General features: G+C 35.8%; 2 protein-coding genes across 3 annotated transcripts; both read left to right on the forward strand.

The window, feature by feature from the left end:
- The first annotated feature begins 540 nt into the window (after positions 1-540).
- Positions 541-3332, forward strand: LOC129794768 (enhancer of split mbeta protein-like). Its single transcript, XM_055835626.1, has 2 exons — positions 541-907; positions 2509-3332. The coding sequence occupies exons 1-2, from the start codon at positions 740-742 to the stop codon at positions 2914-2916; spliced, it is 576 nt and encodes a 191-aa protein (XP_055691601.1). The 5' UTR covers positions 541-739; the 3' UTR covers positions 2917-3332.
- Positions 3333-15108: 11776 nt separating this feature from the next.
- On the forward strand, positions 15109-19396 carry LOC129794678 (zinc finger protein 420-like). 2 transcript variants are annotated; one of them, XM_055835493.1, is made up of 4 exons: positions 15109-15279; positions 15346-16051; positions 16947-17846; positions 17918-19396. In XM_055835493.1, exons 2-4 carry the CDS (start codon positions 15402-15404, stop codon positions 19194-19196), a joined length of 2829 nt encoding a protein of 942 aa, XP_055691468.1. In that variant the 5' UTR covers positions 15109-15279; positions 15346-15401; the 3' UTR covers positions 19197-19396. The 2 variants fall into 2 exon arrangements, with proteins under 2 accessions (XP_055691468.1, XP_055691467.1); XM_055835492.1 differs by having other exon boundaries at positions 15386-16051.
- Positions 19397-21151: the final 1755 nt, after the last annotated feature.

Here is a 21151-nt window from a genome sequence, read left to right on the forward strand (position 1 = left end):
TGTAAGATCACCTGAAAAAACGCCCAACGCACCAAAGATCACACATATTAGGAACTTTCACTACATGACAATCACGCAATGATCGATCTCCACAAACGCCACTCTGGCGCGATCGCAATTTGAGATGCGAGAGATTAGATTTGATGGTGGAAAAAATTCAATTTGACTGTGATTAAGATATCAAGTGGATTAATTTATTAATAATCATCATTTTTCATTGCGATCAAGTCACGGTCATTCATTCATTTGCACGCCGCGCCGCAATGGGTGAGAGTGAGTACAATCGCGCGAAGAGCCGCGCGACGATCGTTGTGAATGAAGTAATTTCTTTTGCATGTTTTTTTTTTCTTTCCTTCCAAACATACACAACATTGTGGCATAAAAACAGCATGGATATGAGGGAGATCGCATGTGGGTTGTGTGATCTCACTCCATCCTATGCTTCGGAGGCGGAGTTCAGTGTGGAAAGAGACAGCACATCGATCCCCACTGCCAACGGAATTGTACCTAAAGTTATAAATATACGTCTCTCGGCACTATGCACCGTATTCCGTGATCATTCATAGTCGAGAGACTATCGTCTAAGGTTTTTCCCTTTCTTCGTTGTTGTTGTTGCTGTTGTTAGTGTGTGATTGCATTCGCTGTGGGTGTCGCAGTTTGACCTTTTTTTGGCGGGAAATTCTTGTCCCTGGCATTGGAGGTGATTGCGAAGACTGCGAGGACTGCCACCCAACAGAGGATGGCACCAAATCACGGATTTCTGCTGCAAAACACAATGGCAGAACCGGTGTCGCGAACCTACCAATACCGGAAGGTGATGAAACCAATGCTGGAGCGAAAGAGGCGCGCAAGGATCAACCGATGCCTCGATGAGCTGAAGGAGCTCATGACGGGAGCCCTTCAAACGGTAAGAAAACTCAAGAATTATTTATGTGCTTTGAAAAGAAATCTTCTTGATGTGATTTAGTTTTGATTTCTTTTGTTTTGTGGAGTTTTTTTTTAAATTGTTGGGGAAATTGGGGAATTACTCTGTATAAAAATTCTCTGATATCACATTGATTGTTTATTGGTGATCTCTCAAACTGTTCTTTTGTAATCTCATAAACCGTTTTAATCGTTATAAAAATCGCTAAAACAATCAAATTTGAATAAACTCTTTTCTCTTTGACTGCGTACCAGTTTTAATAGACTTTCAAAAGCTTCATATAGAAATCCTTCTGAGAGTAGAATATCCTTAGAAGAATATATTTAAAATATTGCTATTATTTTAACTAATTTCTCATCAATCAGGAACATTTTAAACTGATTTTATGAGAAATAAAATCGGATTTGAAGGATTTTCAAAGTCAAATTTCACCAAAAATATGTTTTTCTAATAATGAAAAAATCATTAGAAGAATTTGAATATTCTTAGAACGATTTAGAATTAATTTTCTTAGAACCTTCTTTTTGCATTTGATAAATTTCATGCCAAGCTGAAGAATTAAAAATTGATTTTTCGAAGAAAAATCCTTTTAGAGAATTTTTGCATTTAAATTAGAGCAAAAGAATTTGTGGATTTTTAGATCAATGAAATGTCCTTAAATATCCTTTTGAAAAATTATTCCTAACTTCCTTTCTTTTGATTTTGATCCTGTTTAACTTAAATCTGAAGAGTTTAATAGAAAGTCTTTAGAATATTCTTTTGTATACATTTCTTTTAATTTAGATCAAATCGTTGCAAATGTAATCTAAAAAACTTTTAAGAATTTTTTAATGTTTTATTTTAGAATTCTTTCTTTGAGTTTTCAATGACAAATTCCCAATATATCCTTATAAGGATTATTAACAGAATGCTCTGAGAATTAGATCTCTGAGATAAGATTTTTCTCCTATTTATCAAATTTAGGAAAATCATAAATTAATTTTATATTTTTATAAAAAATCATTTATTTTAAAGATTTTCAAGATCTAACTTTAACAAGGAGAAGAATATAATGATTTTAAATAAATAAAATATCCTTAACTTTTCGCAAAACTATTCTTGAGCCTTTAATTTAATTTATATTTTAATCAGAAGTATTGAAGTTTTTTTTTATTGGATAAAAATCTTTTTAAAAATTTTCAAAGTAAAATTTTCTCAAAATATTTTTTTTAGCTAGAAAAGTTCTTAAGATCTGAAGGAGTTCTGAAGAAAAGATTCTGAGAATTTATTTTTTTTTATATTTCTGCAACCATAAAAAAAATTTTAAATAATTTCCCAAAAATTATAATTGAAAAAAATTTTTTTTTCTGTTTAGGATTAAACAATAAAATTACCTATTAATCAGTAAGAATCTCTTCCCAAATAAAATCATCTTGGCTTTGAGGTCGTCCTAAAGGACCTGAAGAAGGAGACCAAATCCTCCGATATATAGGCTCCACAGAAATTAAGAAAAATTCATAAAACGATCACACCTAAGAATTTCTTTCTTCTAATGAAATTAATCAAAAGAAATTCAACGAAAACCTTTTCCCATTGCCTTTCAGGAAGGAGAAAATGTGGCAAAATTGGAGAAGGCAGATATTCTTGAGCTAACTGTGAGGCATCTTCACACTCTGAGGCGTCAGAATGCACTATCAGTGCGTCCTGAGCACACCTACGCTGATCGCTTCAAGGCTGGCTTTCGGCATTGTGCCGCCGAAGTGACCACCTTCCTCAGTGGCATGGATCAGGCAACACGGATGCACCTGACCTCCCATCTGAGTGGCTGCATTCGACGTCTCGATGTGACTCAACCACCCGTCTGGGTGGGACCGACGCCTGCCTCCCCGCCGCGTCCTGCCCCACCGAACTACGCAAACATCCAAACCCCACCCCCCGTGATGCCGCTACAGCCAAGCAGCCCTCCGGCGCATCAAGGGGACGAATCTTCAGGACCATGGCGTCCGTGGTGATTAAAATGGACGCACTTCCTGCTGCATCCAACGCAAAAAATGTAAATTTTCCTCGAAGCTGCAAATCAGATTGTCTTCCACAACACGTCGCGATCGAGCGTTTAATCTTCGAATGGCAAAGATATTGACCCCTGTGATATTGTTACCTTTGATAACAAAAAAAAAAGAAAGAAAAGACCACCCCCAAGCGAGAGGCAATTTGTCTGGACCAAAAGGACACACATACACACGATCAGCAAGACGGGATCAAAGATCAATTTATTTTTGCATTTTTTTTTTAATAATTATTAAAAAACTCTCTAAGATTATTATGTTTAAGGCATTCTATTTATATTACACGATTTTATGTTTAATGTCTCTGCAGAGGAATAAATGAAAAAAAAAAATAAAAAGTAAAGAAAAAACATTTAAAAAAATTGATTGATTGTCCATGGCGCCGTGCGATCATCCACAATCGCAATCCTCACCCTTCGAACTTGTTAAACGAGTGTGTGCGCAAGTTCTCTTTCACTTTGTGCCCTCCTTGGGTCTCGTGACGTCTCCCGGGGAATGCTCACAACCGTGGGAATCAAAGACAGGTGGTTGGTTGTTTTCTTTCGCGTCAACCGAATGAGATTGAGAAGAACGGCGGAGAAGAAAGAAGCGAGCACCAGCATTATTAAATATACAAATTATATCGTGGTGATTATATTGTTGAAATGAAGGCGTTTGGGCGGAACGTGTGCGGGATAGAGGGTACAGAGGAAGCTCCGCAAGAAGGAGATAGTTTAGCACAAGAAGGGGTGACTAATTAAGATATTTCTGGGTGAAGGAAAATTGCTGAACTTGTGATCTTTCAATTAGGAAATGTTTGAAGGAAAATGAGCAAGATCATTGGATTTTCCATTGAGGTCTCAAACAATTAGTTTTTCTTTAACCTGAGATCGCGAATTTTTTTTGGGCGTCACAAGGATTCCTTTTAGAAACACAAATATTCGTTTTTGAGACATAAAAGATTCTTTTTGCAACCATAAAAATTCTTTTTTAAAACACGAAAATTTTTATTTGGGGTCTCAAAGATTCCATTTTGAAGCCATAAATATTTCTTTTGGGACCATAAAAATTCTCTCTTGAGACCTTAATGACTCCTTTTAAGACCATAATTATTTCTTTTGAGACCATAAAATTACTTTTGAAATTGTAAAAAATCTTTTTAGGACCATAAAAACTCTTTTGAGAACAACAAGGATTCTTTTTGAGTCATTAAAGATACTTTTTTTGAGACCTTAAAAGTACTTTTTGACGCCCCAAAGATTCTTTTTTGAGGGCAAAAAGTTTTTTTTTTTGAGACCTCTGACTCTTTGAAAACTTAAAGAATGTTTTTGATGCAAAAGTGGTTCCTTTTAAGAACATACATATTCCTTTTGAGACCATAAATTTTTTTTGAGATGACAAGTTTTTTTTTTTAATTACAAAAATTCTTTTTAGACCCATAAAAATTCTTTCGGGGACAACAAATTATTTTTTTGAACCACTAAAGACTTTAAAATCCATTAACGACTTTCTTGAGACCTTAAAAATACTTTTTGAGACCACTATAGGATGACCATAAAAGCTCTTTTGGGAACCACAGAGATTATTTTTAAAACCGCAAGATTTTTTTTAGACGCCGAAGAATATTATTGGAACCACAAAGTTTTTTTTTCCTTTAAAGAAAGCTCAAAGTCAAAAGATTTGTAATTTGAGACCTCAAGCTGTAGTCCTCAGACCACAAAACATAAATATTGCTGTCAAAAATTAAGGAATTCATTCTAAGACTTTAGTGTTCTTGATTTAAAGCTTAAGATCCCAAATTTTTACCTGACATTGCAAAACAGAAAGTTTGAGACCTCAAGATGAGAAATTTCAGACTTGAGATCACACAATTTCGTTCTGAGATCTCAAAACCACAAAATTTTATTCTAGAATTTAAAAGATTTTTTCTTGTTCAAGACATTTAAATCGAAGGTTGTTTTCTTGAGACCTTAAGATAGCCAAATCTTATTAAACAACCTGAAATTTTTTGTTTAAAAAATAAAACTTCAATAAATAAATCTCAATTTTTTTTACTGAAAGTGAAAGACTTTTTTTTTGTCTTTCTTAAGAACTCATATTTTCTTCAATTTTAAAGTTTTCATTTAAGACATTTTGAGACCTCAGGAAAGAAAAACTGAAAATTCTTAGAGATAGATTGCTTTTTGTTTTACTTGAGGGCAAAAGTATTTTTTTAATAACCATAAGATTTCAAGATCTCCATGGAAGACCTCAAAAAGTTTTTTTTTTTTTTGAGACCTTAGAGTACAAGATTTCTCGCCAAAGACCTAAAGAATTCATTTTTATCTAGAACCACAAAACTTCTAGCTCAGATTTCAAATCATAAAAAATCAAAATTTTCCTCATTTTGGGACCTTAATAGCCACAAAAAAACTGAAAAACTGATCACCGTGCCAAGATTGCAGCAATTGCACGCCCCTTGGGAATAATAAAAGTAAAGTTTACAATTTACAGCCAATACCATGGGGTGTGAAGGAATTTGCGTGCATCGGCAAAATCAATTGACCACCAAATGGCATCGAAAAATTTACAAACACTCGCGATCATCGGATGTTTATCTACGCATCCCACGAAATGATCGCGTTGTCCCCGATATCAATGACTTTATTTTCCTGCTGATGTTGATTTTTATGAATGAAGGCACCAAAAACGCAAAAAAGTGGCCCCTTGCGCGCCTCTTCTTCTGCCTCAATTAAGGTGAAGAGAGTGAGAGCGATCAGTGAAGATGGGAAAGAAGACATACACAAAAAATGAAGAAAGAAACATCACGATGCCCCATTGAAGGTATTCAATATTTTGATGTGTGAAGCCAAATTGAGATTTAGCGCTTCTGATTAGAGGGCTAATCAATTTCCTCTTGCCGGCAATCTCATCCAAGAATCTCCCATTCGCCGCACATTCCGCTGGTCGACTTTTTTTCTCTTTGCACTCCTCCGTGTATTTTTACCAGATTAATTTAATTATTGATAGACCGATCACTGTGAGACGGGCTCTCGTGCTTTTTTCTTCTTCTATTTAGCAAAAGAACTCCACCACAGCATGTGGTTGACGCGGTAGTTTTGAAAGGAAAATATAAGGAGGTAATGATCAATGCGGAAAGCCCCCTTTCGCGACGTACATAATGCAATTCGTTATGAGTTTTAGTTTTTCTCTTTGCATTTAAATCTACAATGAATTTGCAAAATATACAGTATTTATACAAAGAGGAATTAAATTGATACTAATATTCTCAGTGGATTGGTGATTTTTACGTGGACTGTAATTTAAAGAATTTGCTCAATTTTTTTTATTAAAAAATTAGAAAGTATTCCTATTTAATTTTTAGAAGAAACTGTAATTCTATGTCATACGGGGAGAGTTTTTATACTTTCAATTCAATTGTAATTCCCTTTTTTAAGAAAAAAAACGGAGAAATTGTTTTAAATATCTCTTAAAAAAACATTTTTAAAGAACTTTATTCGCTGAACACGATAAATATTTTTGAATCTCCTGAATATTCGTCTAATTCACTGAAGATTCTTAAAATCTGCTAATTATTAAATTAATTTCCTAAATATTCGTTTTATTATGCTGAAAATTCGTCTGATCAGCTAAAGAATCGTTGAATTAACATTTAGTCTATCTAATATTTCATTAATCAGGTAAATATTTTTAAAAAATCGCTGAATATTTTTTATTTCGCTTAGTTTTCGTTGAATCTGTTGAATATTCGAATAAATTCCGCAAAATAATGATTTCTCCGTAAAAAAAATTAAATAAAATCGTTCATATTGGGTGAAATTCACAAGTCAGACACACTTAAGATTTCTTAATAATGACTAAAGTTTTTATAAAATTTCTTAAGACTCTTGAAGAAAAAACTTAATATTTCCTATGAAAAATTTAAGATTCTTAAGTTTTCTTAAGCAAAATTTAAGATTTCTTCAGTCAGGCTCGTCAGGCTGAATCAGACCATAAGAATCATTAAAAAAAAATATGCATTTTGCTCGATTTACGTGAGAAATTTAAGGATTTGCTTAAGAAAACTTAACCATCTTAAAATTTTCTTAGAAATTCTTAAGTTTTTCTTAAAGAATCTTATGAAAACTTAAGACATTCTTAAGAATCTTCAGAAAATTTAAGTCTTCCTTAAGGCATCTTATGTCTCTCTGACTAGTAAATTTCACCCACTGTTGAATATTCATTTAATTTCTTAAAAAATAATTTAATTAACTAAAAATGTTCTTTTACTCCTTGTTTATTTTTTTAATTATTAAATTCGCTTTGTATTGAATTAACCTAAGAGTTCAGCGGACTATACGAATATTCAGCTAGTGTCAAATATTAAATTCTTAGTTAAATTATCTTCAGTATCTCTATTTATTTGAATTTTGGTCAGTTTAGTAGCCAATAATATAATTTTAAATAAATCAAAAAATCGCCATTTGATGCATTTTTCTTCTTAAATTCAACTGCATTCTTATCATACTATTTTTTATAAAAAAAAAACGATAGAAAAGTATTAGAAAAAGGTTATTATGTGATTTTCCAAATGCAATAAATCACCTTAACCATACCTACTATATCGTGTTGGTGTGAAAATCATGGGCGATTGTGGAAAATAGTGGGGGCAAATTATGCTCAATTTCCTGGCAAATCTCTTCACAATATGTTGTCATTAACCCCGTCAACAGTTCATTATCATCATCTCTTACTCTCCACCATGGAGGCTCCATCATCAGCTACAGTGTCTCCCATCGCGCCTTCCACACGAAATATTATTACACTTTTATGCTGTGTACATAATAATTGTGTTTTTCTTCACTTTGCCCGTTTTTTTATGTTGTTGGCAGTAATTTGATCAACGCATTCCACTTCACACACTCAACTTCTTGTGTTTGAGTTGATGTGGTGTGCAGGGGTATGATGGTGCTAAAGAAGCTCATCAGGGGTGTGGATTGGAACAATGAATCCCATCGATGGGAAAAAGACTCCTCAATCGCGCAAAGAAATGGCAATTAATTGCGGCACATAAGTAGCTTCTTTTCCCACACATTTGTGAGCCGCCTAATAAAATATTGACAAAAAGATGGCTCGTGATACGCTAAGAGTTGAATTAAATGTTGGCATCCCCAATAAATCAAATTGAGAATTTTCCCGCGCGCAAAATATTTCAAAAGATGCGCTCATCTTTGCCGCAGCATCTTAAATGGAGAGAGAGAAAAAAAAGAAAGCACATCTTTTTTTTCTTTTCTTGTGGCCCTCCGTGTTAAATCTCTTCCTCTTGCGCGAAGAGTTAGTTTGGGTAAACAAGTCGCTGAGTTGAGGAGAGCAAAAAAAATGAAGAAGAAGAAATAACAGTTGCCTCATATAATTGTTTAATTTATAATTAGTGAGTCGCCGCGCGAGAATTGAACTTCATCTTTGCTTCGCTTTTTTTTGCCCCATCCTCCTCCTCCCCCTTCGCTCTTGTGAGATGTTTTCGTTATGAAAAATTGATGACACGAAGTTGCAGCCATTTATATATTCTCTATGCCGTTTCATCAGAATTTCTCAAATATTTTCCCTCGCGCAGATTTTTTTTTACTTCACCTCAACTGTGGGATTCTTGTCCAATACATGAAATTGTAAGAGAAAAGTCGCTATTGTTGAGAATGAAATCCCTCCGCAGAAGCGCCATACATGTATATATTGAATTCACAGGCAATTTTCGAGAGAAGGGAAAAAAAGCTTTAATGTAGTCGTCTTCCCATTCATTCAGCATGATTCTCTTTTTTCCTGCGCCTCTTGTTCTGGTTCTTAATTCCTGCTCATTTAACAGTAGCTCGCGACTTGCTTTATTACTTGTGCTACAACACTGATTCTCAATACGTGGGAATTCACTCAGGCAAATGTATTCGTTGCAGAGGTACGAGAATTCCTTTTATTTTTCTCTTTTTTTCTCAGAATTTTTTTAGAGAAAAATTTAAGAAATTCACTTGTAATGCGTAAAAAATGTGTAAACTGCGTAAAGACGTAATGAAGTAAACGTAAGCCGAGAGACGTAACATACCATTGGAAAGAGAATTTCAAAAAAAAAGAACTGCAGAGAAATTCGTAAAATGATGTATGTAGGTAGGCGTCAAGGAATCATTATTTATGTCCCTATTTACTTGATAATTTTTATAAATAATTAAAATTTGAGGTTATGTTCTCTACGTAATTGCAAATCCACAATAAATTTTATACATTATTTTAATGATTTTAATACAAATCTAATTTTAAAATCCACTTCATGCAACATTTATGTACTTAAGTAAGGTTAAAATGACTACAGAATTGCCTCCACGTAAAGGTTCATAACCTCAATTTTCACTTTTCTTAATACTAATAAATAGAACAGATAAAATGTATAAAACGTGAATGAAGATCATCGTAAGCATAGTAATTCACTTTTACTTTCAATTCTTGAAAATACAGTCGTGATCCCGTGGTAGGACCGTCGTCAAAAAGACTTTTCCGCGGTAAAACGGCTTCAGAACGAGGAAATTTGCCTTCGCAGTAGGACAATTAGTACCTACTATTGGAAAGGTAGGATACTTACTGTCTCACTACGAAGACAAATTTCTGAGGCCGTTTTACCGCGGAGAAGTCTTTTTGACGACGGTCCTACCACGCGATCACGACTATATTGCAAAAGAAAAAGAATATATTGACTTAAAAATTTTACGTAGGATATGCTGATATAAAACATAACCTAAAATGTTGGTTTTTATTTCTCTAAAAAAAATTGGAAATAAGAATAAGTAGAAGAAACTCATCATTTTTTGCTGTGATTTTTTCTACCTTTATAACCTTTAATCTAGTAAAGAAATTAAGCTGAATTTATTTTTTAAATAATTAACGAACATAACCTAAAATATTTTCTTTTCTTTTCTGACGTTAAGGATTTGTTTTTCAAGGCTCCCAGTGTTCGTCAGAGGAAGTTCCCGCTCACCCAAGGAAATTACTTTAATTGTTGCTTCTTCTTGGGTGAGCGGGAATTTCCTCTGACGAACACCGGAAGCCTTGAAAAACATAACCTAAAATTTTACACTTTCAAATTTCTTGACAATAAATAGAAATAAATAGAATAATTTTATTTTCTTGTTGTAATATTAATTAAGCAAATTTTTTTGTTTTTAATGTAATTATTTCATTTAACACTTGGAGGATCGAGGTTTCTAACCTCAAAAGTTCGACCTTAATCTTCTCTAAAATGAAAATATTTTTCCAAGTTTTCTTTCGACGATCTTGAGGTAATGAAACTTCCCACCACACAGATGTAGAATTTATCACGAAATGTTAAATAAGTGTTAATACCGTGGCGATTGAAAAAAAGTCGAATTGGCCACTTTGACCAGCAAAATCCTCCAAGGGTTAAAATACCTTTGTTTACGCTTACGTCGTCCTTACACTTACGCATTTTATTACGTAATCTCATAATCTTTCTTTTGTAAGATTTTGTAAGATATTCACTTTTTCTTAAATAATCCTATTAATTTTCCATCGACATTTCGATCTCAATTAGGTCCTTCATCAGGTCCCACAATAATTAATTTATAAAATTTCTCTATTCAAGATTTTCTTATCTCTCTTATAATTCAAATTACTAAAAGCTTATGAAAAAATAAATCCAATTGTTGCATTGAAAAGTTAAAGAAGCACTGAACTCGTGCCGCCACGAGCTGAAGATCGCGGCGGGGAGTTCAAGAAGTGCGCAATCGCGCATGTGCTGCCTTTCCGTGGGAACCACCAACTTGCCGCGATCCCAAAACATTTGAAGTCTCTTCTGCAACAATTTCCAGTTCAGCGGCTGTGTCTGCGTTAACCATGAACAACACCACATCCCACTGAGAGCCTCCATTCACAAATGCTTTTCTTCTTTTGTGATTTGAGAGTGATCTTGGAGCGATCGCCGGTGAGGGAGCTCACGGTGATCGCGAGTGCAGCAATTCATTCATACTGTATGGTCAAAGTGATCGCGTATCAAGTGGAGAAAGAGAGTCACTTCTGGCAGCAATTGAGCGGCTTGGGGCACGCACACGCTCATGTGCTCCAGATTGCGAGGCAGCTCCCATATGCGCAAGATTAGATACAGCCTCACACGGCGTGTTGTCCAGCGCGACCGATTATGATAAAATATATAATAAGGTGCTGTGTGATGGACGTGTTAGGCGAAAGACTTTGCCCCGCAAGAGGCAAAAATTGTCACACACACACCAGTCATGTTAAGAAAGATTCGTGCAGATTAAAATTTTCTGAATTTGCGTGCACCAGCAAGGAAGGCTGGATGGAGGATCAACCAGAGAGATCTACATTCCCCACAGACAGGCACCGCTGTGAGGGGGCTCTGAGATAAATCTATGGGGAATGCTGTGAGGAATGTTTTTTAGGAAAATCCATCAATTCATCTCTCTCATGCCAAAATATTATGTTAGATTATCTTTTAAAGATTGCAATCTTCGCTGTTGAAGATTTTATTTTTAAAATGATCTATTTGTGAAGGAGGATGGCCTAATTCTGACCTTTATTCTATCAAATATTTTTCACTTTTAGAAGAACAAAAAACAGTGATAGAAAGAAAACTTTACTACGAAATTAGCATCCAACGCTGTCTTATTGCTTATCTTATCAGGATAAACGACAGGAAATCAGATAAAAAGATCGATTCTGTTAAAAATCTTTTACTTCTCTCACAAACTTAAAAGATTTTGTAAAATTTCAACAATTGATGTTTTTGAAATCGTTCTATATTGCCGTTCCAGAAAACTTCTTTTTCTTCTCTTTTCTCTCTCAATCAGAAAGATCTTTCAAGAGTCTTGATTAAGAAATTTTCCTTTAAAGAAAAAAAAACAAGCTGTGAAAATCTTTTAAGATTTTTCATAGAATACCAGACGAATTAATGGAAAAGAAAAGATTTTTAACAAAATCAACACCAATAATCATATATCGGATTTATGTTACAATTATGCATATGCTTTGTGAAAATGCAAATTATATACAGTACATTACATTGCATCAGATATTGAATTGAATTTAATTGAATTTATTTTTTTAAAAGAAATTCTTTTCATTTTGTATTCTTTTAAAACTTTCATCTACGAAATTATTACCTTTGAATGATCACCATTTAGACTTGTAAAAAGTGAATAAACTCCTATAAATAAATAAAGAGAAAAAGATCAAAAATGTCAGTGAACAATCCTCCCCTGAGAGAGATTTTTTTTCTAAAGCATTGGCGCCAGTGGGAGTGGATCCAGGTGGGGTTTGTGCGCGATCCTTTGCGCGGGAAATGACTCAAGAAGATCAATGACTTACATGGCAGTGCTGCTGAAGAACGGGACGTTGTGAATGCAAAAAAAAGACGAAAAAGCTGTACCATTGCGTGCCATTCGATTGTGGGGTAATTTGAGAACTTCCTGCTTGCGCCAATTGAAATATTGTTTTTTTTTTTTGCGCCCTCCTCCTTGCTCCCATCCACCAGAGGCCACAAGAGCGGTGACGAAGCAAGAAGAATTTTTTGAGCAAAATAAATAACTCAAATTTCTCCCGCCCTTGCGCCCTCCCGCTTCACTTTCTGCAAGCACCCAACAAATTGTCGCGATTTTTCTTTCGCTGGTATTCCCTCTTTTTGCCTTTTTTTGCTTTATTGCCTTGTTTTTGTTTGTGGCACACACAAGAAAATAATGGATGGATAATACATGAAATTCACTTAATTCCCTCCGCGCGATCACGCATCGAATTGAATTCGACACGACGCTCTGAGGCAGCATGTAATTCAAGAGGCGCGACCATATCAGCCAAAAAATGATACGCATCTGTTTGCCCGTCGCGATTTTTGCTTATTTTAGCATTAATTTCCCTGCCCCCCGCACTGTGCCTCCCCTAAGCAGGGGGAATGAAGAAAAACTCCCGGTCAAATGTATTTGTGTGTGTGGAAAATTGATCGGTGAAGGATCTAATCGCGAGATGATTATATCGTGAAGAATTCTTCAATTTGTCCCGCAGAATTTCTTACCCAGGAAATTCTTCTTTTTTTTCAAAAAAAAAAAAAAACAGAATTTTCTTCTTGAGAAAATTCCTCAAATAATTTAGATTTTCTGCAAATTTTCCACACAATGAAGAAGGTTTCGTGGACTATGTACAAAAGAAGTATTTTTCAGGGCAACTTTTGTGACTCATTCAACATCAGCACTTTTCCTCAATTGATGGTGTTGTATTCCACACCTTTGTTTTTCTTTCTTTTGCGTTTGAATGAAAATTTATTTCAAAGAATTATTAATTTGCAATAAGTTGAGGAAAGTTAGGAAATTCTCTCCCATTATTTTTCCATGAATAAAGAGAAAATTATGAAGCAGATTTTTTATCATAAATTGTTTTTAATTTTGAAAGAATTAAAAATCATTCACAGGTTTTTTAACCCATTTTTACCAAGCTTAATTTTCAATACAAAAAGATTTTTTTTAATTTAACAATTCTTGATTTAATAAGTTTTAACAGAAAATATATAAGTAGGTATTTTAATCAATATTCAGCGACTTAAGCATTTAGAAAATTTGGTCCTATTCAGCGGTCTTGATATTTAAATAATTTTAGGGATTTCTTGGTGGTCGTACAATACGACCCATTAATCGAATAAAAAGATTATTCAGCATATTTTCAGAAAATTAATTAATATTCAGCGGAAATGCACCTAATTATTTATCTGTTATCTGTTAAGACTTAAATTCAGCAGATTTAATGGAAATTCAGCGCTTTAAATAAGTTTTCAGGAAATTAAAAATTTATTAAGCAGATAAAATCAATTAGTTAATGGAAAACATGAATGTTCAGCAGACAATTAAATATTCAGTGAAATTATTAAATTTTCATGGATCGTGTAGATGTCAAAATTACGACATGATCTTGAAAAAAACTTTAAAAAATAATAAGAAAAGAATTAAGCATATTAAACAAAAATTTATTAAATAAAATTGCGAACTATTCATGGAAAATCACATTCAATAATGAGTTTTTGTCCTTTTTAGGCGTTAAGTATTAAACTTAAAAGAAATATTCTTACCCCGCATGACGATACAGAACATCTGCGAAAAATATCAATTTTTAAAATGTCCTTTATCCTTTAAAATACATTATTACACTTTCCTATAAATTAATTAAATAAAGTAATTAATTAATTTTGCCAAAAAACTTAATTAATTTTAATCTTTTCCTTCCCCCATCCCTGCTACATTTTTTCAATGGAATTCTTTCGGCAATTTTCACCAAATTCCCACCATTTGTGGAGTTAATTTCTCAGTAATAACTTTGCTCACTCTCTCCCCCTTTTTTCGGCTATATGCATGTATTTAGTAGATAATCCAACAATCAGGATGAAAATTCCAGCCACATGTTGACTTTCTCGTCGGGCTGTCTATTTTTAGCAAGGTTCGTTCGTGAGAAATTTTCATTAAATGAAACTCTTATGCGATCTGGAAAGTACTTCAGTCGCATCCCAGCCATCGTTCTGGTGACAATCTCCTCAGCAATTCAATCAAAAAGCCATTTTTTTAAGAAGGATTTGAGAAGGACGATGAACGTTGCACAGGAGGAGTCTCGTGAATTCAGTGAAGGCTACAAGTACTGTACTGAAGAAGCCCTCAAATTCTTAAGGAATCTTCATCTGGTACGTGAGTATCGGGATTTGACGGAGAAGATCATTCAAATGCAACAGAATGTTCGAGATGTGGATGAAAGTGGGAGTTTGCCAAAAAGGACTAGTCAGGAGATTCTCAGACGTATCCGGTGGAAAATAATGGAACGTCGGCGAAAGAAGAGAGAAATTTGGAGACCTTGGCATTGTTCTTGATTTCCTCTTTATTGTAACATTCTTTTTGTATTAAAATTCATTTAATAAATATTTTTTAGAGAATTTTCTTGTTGTTTTTAAGAAGAAATCAAAAAGTTTCTGGGCTTTCTGTTTGTCAAAATGTCCGTTAGACGACGGTTAAAAAGTCGTTACAACCGGCCATTTTTATGAGAGTAGCGAAAGAGCTTTTATGCTGCGTGTAAATTGAAAGGTTTTCACCTCTCTTATGCTTAGTGCGATGGCGGAATAAGTGTGGTGGATAGCTAAAGCAACATAACACGCATATGAACGTCATTTTAGTGTTTTGATACATTCCCTGCAAAATATTATTTTTTTATTCTTGATTTTCTCCCCAATTTACAAATCCCCCAAAACTCCTTTGCCATGGATGTCCTTCAGTGTAGCATCAAAGATGGCGATCAGGTGAATTTTTTAGACGACAGGTGAGTTCTCCATAGAAAAAACTCTTCATGCCCGTTCACAGAGTGGAGCATAAAAGTCTTAATAAGGGCCTCTCATTTGCGCACTGGGGGCTTATTAATCTTTCAGCTCGGGCTCCGTGGAGATGGATTTTGCGGAAATTGTGGAGGATCTTAAGGCCACGCTTGGGGCGAAGAAGTTCATCTGTCCACTGTGCAATAAGAACTTCCGCGACAAGTCCGGCCTACGGAGTCACATGATGATCCATTCGGGTGAGAAACCTTTCCAATGTCAGGAATGTGGGAAGAGCTTTACTCAATCAGGTGCCCTTAATGTCCACCTACGGACGCATACGGGTGACCGGCCATTCTCGTGTGATCAGTGCGGGAAGCGTTTTGTCCAAGCTGGGCAGCTCAAAGTGCACCTACGGACGCACAATGGGGAACGCATGGAGGTCTGCCCACTCTGTGGGAAGCGCTTCATGCAGAAGGGACACCTCAAGGTGCACATGCAACGGCATCGTGGTGAGAAACCCTACGCATGCACCCAATGCGGGAAGAGTTTCCTGCAACCAGCTCAACTACGGACGCACATGCGAACGCACACCGGTGAGAAGCCCTTCCAGTGTCAACAATGTGGGAAAAAGTACGCTCAAGCTAGTTCCCTCAAACACCATCAGTTGCAGCATCAGTATCCAGGAATTGAAACAAAGCTGTTAAAGGTTCGCGCAACGAGATCGAAGGTTGAAACTAAAATTGCTGCTAATACGCACCCAGTACCACCATCGTCGCCTTGGTAAGTTTTTTAAGAAGAAGATCAGGAAGATCCGAAGATCAGGAGGTAGGCTTATTACTTTAGCAGAAAACTTTCTAAATCAGACAATTTTAAGGTTTTCTCGGAATTCTGAGATATAAAAACTGTTTCATTCAGAATACAGAATGGGATTGTTAGGTCTTTAAAAACTCATGTGAACTGTTTCCTTCTTAGAACTGTTTACTTCTCCGAACTGTTTTCTTCTCTGAACTGTTTCCTTCTTAGAACTGTTTTCTTCTCTGAACTGTTTCCTTCTCTGAACTGTTTTCTTCTCTGGACTGTTTTCTCCCTGAACTGTTTCCTTCTCTGAACTATTTTCTTCTCTGGACTGTTTCCTTCTCTGAATTGTTTCCTTTCTTGGAGAACTTATTTTTCCTTATTAGAAAATTGAATGTCTTCTATCTAATCTCTCTTGAAACTTATCTGAAACTTCTAATTCACTAACCTGTACCATTAAGGGTATATCTTGTAAACTAAAACTCCATCTTTTACAATAACCTTTCAACTCAGATCTGGTTCATTCAAGCCCTCGTTGAAGCCTGATTTATCAAAGCCTTGACGTCTTTTTAAAGACTTTTAAATAAAGCTTACAAAGTCTTCATAGCAGTTAGTATTACAATAATCTGTTCTTAGGATCTTGTCTAAAGATTATGAAGAGGACTTTGAAAATGAAATACCGAGAAGAGCGTAAAGGATGCCTTCATTCTTTCAATTCTCTTCTTCACGTCAAACTCCAACCACTTCTACTACTTTCTTATTAGTTAACGTAGATTTCATGAATTTGAAGACTGTTAAAATTTTATCCCTTTTATCTTGATCTTCAATTCTACTAATTTTCAGTAACCTGAGTAATCTTCTGCTTTATTTGTAATCCCAGTCATTTGGACATCTTTAAAGCCAAGCGCTACAATACGAGTAATAAGCCAAGAACTCATGAGTGCCAAGTGTGCAAGAAGCGCTTTACGCAGGCTATTACACTGAGGGTGCATATGCGTCTGCACACGGGTGAGAAGCCCTACCAATGCCATGAGTGCCTTAAACGATTCACCCAGGAGGGTCAACTAAAGGTCCACATTCTAACGCACACGGGTGAAAAGAGGCTTGAATGTCCAGAATGTGGGAAGCGCTTCAATCAAATGGGACACCTTAAGCAGCATATTCGTACCCATACCAAAGAGAAGCCATATCAGTGCTCCATTTGCCCAGCTGCCTTTGCTCAGACTGCTCATCTGAAGGCTCATCTTCGAACCCATACGGGGGAACGCCCATTTATCTGCTCTGAATGCGGAAAGAGCTTTACGCAGCCATGTAGTCTTAAGACGCATATGCGTCGTCATGAGATTGATCGTTTTCACGCACTCAGTGGGAATCCACATGAGGGATCAGTTTTTGGCAATGGAGATTTTGAGAAGATTGATATGGAGATTTCCGGATATGGGATAATTATTTCACCCACAGAGCTACACTACGATGCTTCAACTGATTTCAGCTCATTCTCCGAATGTGATTCACCAAATTCCCTCAATTTCAACGCATCTCCGGATGAAAATGACTTTCAAGGAGACTTGGGGGCATTTGGGGATGATTTTGAGCAGATCCCAATGGCAGCACAAATGGTGGATCCAAGTCTCTACCCGGAAAATGGGGAACTACTAGATATGCAGGCTTTTAGTCCATTTGTGGGTAATCTTCCGCCAGAACAATTTGCCGATATGGTACAGGAAGAAGCAATCCTAACACCATTTATTCAGCAAACAATGACCAAGGAGTCATCTGAGTAAGTTGAGAGTTTTTTTTTTGTTGCTTTTTGTTTTTATTTTACCTGCATTTCATTCCTGTTAATTGTAGTTTCTTGGACAAAACTTCTGATCTAATGTGGCAAGATGCTTCTAATGTGATGCAAGATAAATCCATTCCAATGACGGAAATTGATGGAGAAGATCATGGTGAACAAGTCGGAACGGTTCCCATGACAGAAACTCTAAAGATCCAGGCTAGAGAACGAGAGGATCCTAATTTTTTGATAAGAGATTTGAATGTAGAAGCTAGAGCTCAAGCTAGAGCTCAAGAAGATAATGCTGTCCTGGTTAAGGCCTATGCAGCAAAAGCTGATGAACAAGAGGAAGCTTCTTTCCTGTCTAAGGGATCAGACATGGAAGTTGGAGAACTAACTGATCCTGCTATTCTAGCAGAAGTATCGGAAATTAAAGAAGGACAGCAAGAAGATCCAGAATATCCTTCATTTCTGATTAAAGGATCAGACGTAAAAGCTAGAGCTCAAGACGATCCTACTTTTCTGGTTAATGGATCAGGCGTAAAAGCTAGAGCTCAAGACGATCCTACTTTTTTGGCTAATGGATCAGACGTAAAGGACAGAGAACAAGATGATCCTACTGTCCTGGTAGGAACATCAGGTATGAAAGCTAGTCAACAAGGAAATTCTTCTTTCCTGGCAAAAGCTTCAGGCGTAGGAGATCAGGCTATCTTGGTAGAAACATCAGACTTGAAGGTTAAAGAAAAAGCCAGGGGGAAGCAGCACGAATGTCCTGTTTGTGGGAAATGTTTTCCTTTCCTAACGCGCCTCAGGCAGCATTTTCGTGTTCATTCTGGGGAGCGTCCCTATGAGTGTACAACGTGCGGATTACGCTTTTCGCACCTAAAAACAATGAAGCGTCACCAGTCTGTGCATACGGGTGAGAAGCCTTTTCTCTGCCAGGAATGCGGAAAGGGGTTTGCCCACGATAAGAACCTAAAGTGCCATATGCGAACGCATACTGGGGAAAAACCCTACGAATGTGCCATTTGCGGTATGAGATTCTCCCAATCGGGCACGCTGAAGAGTCATCAGATGACCCATACGGGGGAGAAGCCCTTCGTTTGCCCCGAATGCGGGATGCGCTTCGTCCAATCGGGATCCCTGAAGATCCACATGCGAAAGCACACGGGGGTGCGTCCGTACAAATGCCCCGAATGCGGAAAGGAATTCCCCAAGAATACCCAATGCAAGACCCATCTACGTACCCATACAGGTGAAAAGCCGTACAGGTGCGATGTGTGCGGGAAAGGTTTCTCCCAATCAGGGCATCTCAAGAGCCACATTACCAAACAGCACGGAAACACCAAATAACCTTGGCGGGGATTTTCTTCCTTTCACGCCATTCCGCAACGTGCAATAATATTCGTGCTTTTGTCTTTATTATTCTCCTACCTACCTACCCCCTATGTAACATTCAGGAGGAGCACCCATAAGTGATGTAATTGCCATTGAGGGAGCACACTCCTCAACATATTGTGAAGAAAATACAAAAAGAACTTTCTAATGTTGAACACTGAGACTTTTCTTTTGTCCTTTAAATTCCTCCGAAAAAAAGAAAGAGATGAAAATTCTAGGAAAAATATAAAATTGAAAAAACCTTAATAATAGGTTAGGTAGGGGGGTCGTTGAATGGCCTTTCAAACGATTGAGGAGGATTTATTTGTCGCAGCACATTGACATGCAAAGTGTTTATTCAGAGTAAATGCATTCTTGTTGTATACCCCCCAACGCGCACTAATGGGCTTACAGAAATAACTTTTCAAACTCGTAGAGGTTAAAGGTTGAAGGTTCATTTGACAAAAAATCAAACTACAAACTGCTTAAAATGATTCTTGAAAAATCAGGAGAGTGGCCAAAAGATTAAGACAGATTTTTAGGGAAGTTTTTCTTACGATTTTTTCAATAATTTGAAGAGCCTAAAAATAATCCTTTCAGTCGTTACGATTTTAGCGGTTTTTTGGGTTGAAAATTTTCAGATGTCATGTTGATTTCGACGAGAAATAGCAGCCAAATTGTAGATTTGAATACCAATGAAGATAAAGCTTAATATTCTTAAAGAATAATCAAGAACTTTTCAGCGCAAATTTATTCTTCAGAATCTTCAGAAATCAGAGGCTTTCAGAATGCAATTAAATTAAGAGACGGGAAAAGGAGTTTTTCACTGATGATTTTGCCATATTTTTATAAGGTTTTACTTCCAAGGGGAGTTTATCTGGACGAAATTATTCGGATCTTCGGAAATACTTGGATTATTCTCTAATATTCGGATGATTTGCCAAGGAAATTCAAATATAAGTTTAAGCCTAAAAATGTTAAATTCAAGCATAAAATTCTTAAATTAAACCGAAAAGTAATAAATTCAAGCCAATAAATATTTGGTTTTCAATTCCAAAACTGTAGGTACAGATTAAAGAACAAAACCTAAAAAAAAATCATTAGGCCTAAAATAAGGACTAAATTCAAACCGAAAAATAATAAATTAATACTAAAATGTAGTAAATTCAACCAAAAAAAGATTAAATTCAAACTAAAAAATCCTAAATACGTTTTTGGATATTTTTTTCGGTTTTGAGTTGTTCGGTTTTTAGCTAAAGTTGTTCATGTGAAGCCAAATATTCAGATCTTCGGAAATATTCGGAAGAGTTTGAAGCTTCTTTTTTTTTCTAAGTTTGACCTTTAAAATATTTCAAAATCCAAGGTTTTCGTCGGTTGTGGGAAATCATTATACCCAAAGAGACTCATCGTCTTAAAAATAAAAATAAATTTAAAAAAAATGGTAAGTTTCTTTGGGTAATGATTTTCCACCACCACCGACGAAAAACCCAGATTTTGTAATATTGCTACAGATGTCGGGAAAAGTTAAAAATATGTACCCTTGTAAAGATTGACATTTTCATTGTAACGCTTGACGTTTGAAACTTTCTTATAAAGTTTCTGTTCGGAAAACTAATGAAATAAAATAATGTTTGAATTTGGCGCGCACTAGAAGTGGTGAATTCGAGTGGTGAAAATATAGAATGTGGGGAAAAAGGAATGATTTGGCAGCAAAAACGACAGATCAGATTTAGAAAAATGTAATTTATCGCGTAAAATACGGAAATTTCGCGAACGGTTTCGTTAACGTTATACCAATTTTTAAAGTTTCTCTTCCAACTTTTGACGTTTCTGGTGTGGGTGGGCACGGTTTACGACCTTCAGCAGTTACTCAAAACCAATATGTTCTGCAACGTTTCGAAGGTTTTATTCCCTCATCTTCAGGCCTACAA

The sequence above is a fragment of the Lutzomyia longipalpis genome, chromosome 4, assembly GCF_024334085.1.
Source record: "Lutzomyia longipalpis isolate SR_M1_2022 chromosome 4, ASM2433408v1".
NCBI lineage: Eukaryota > Metazoa > Arthropoda > Insecta > Diptera > Psychodidae > Lutzomyia > Lutzomyia longipalpis.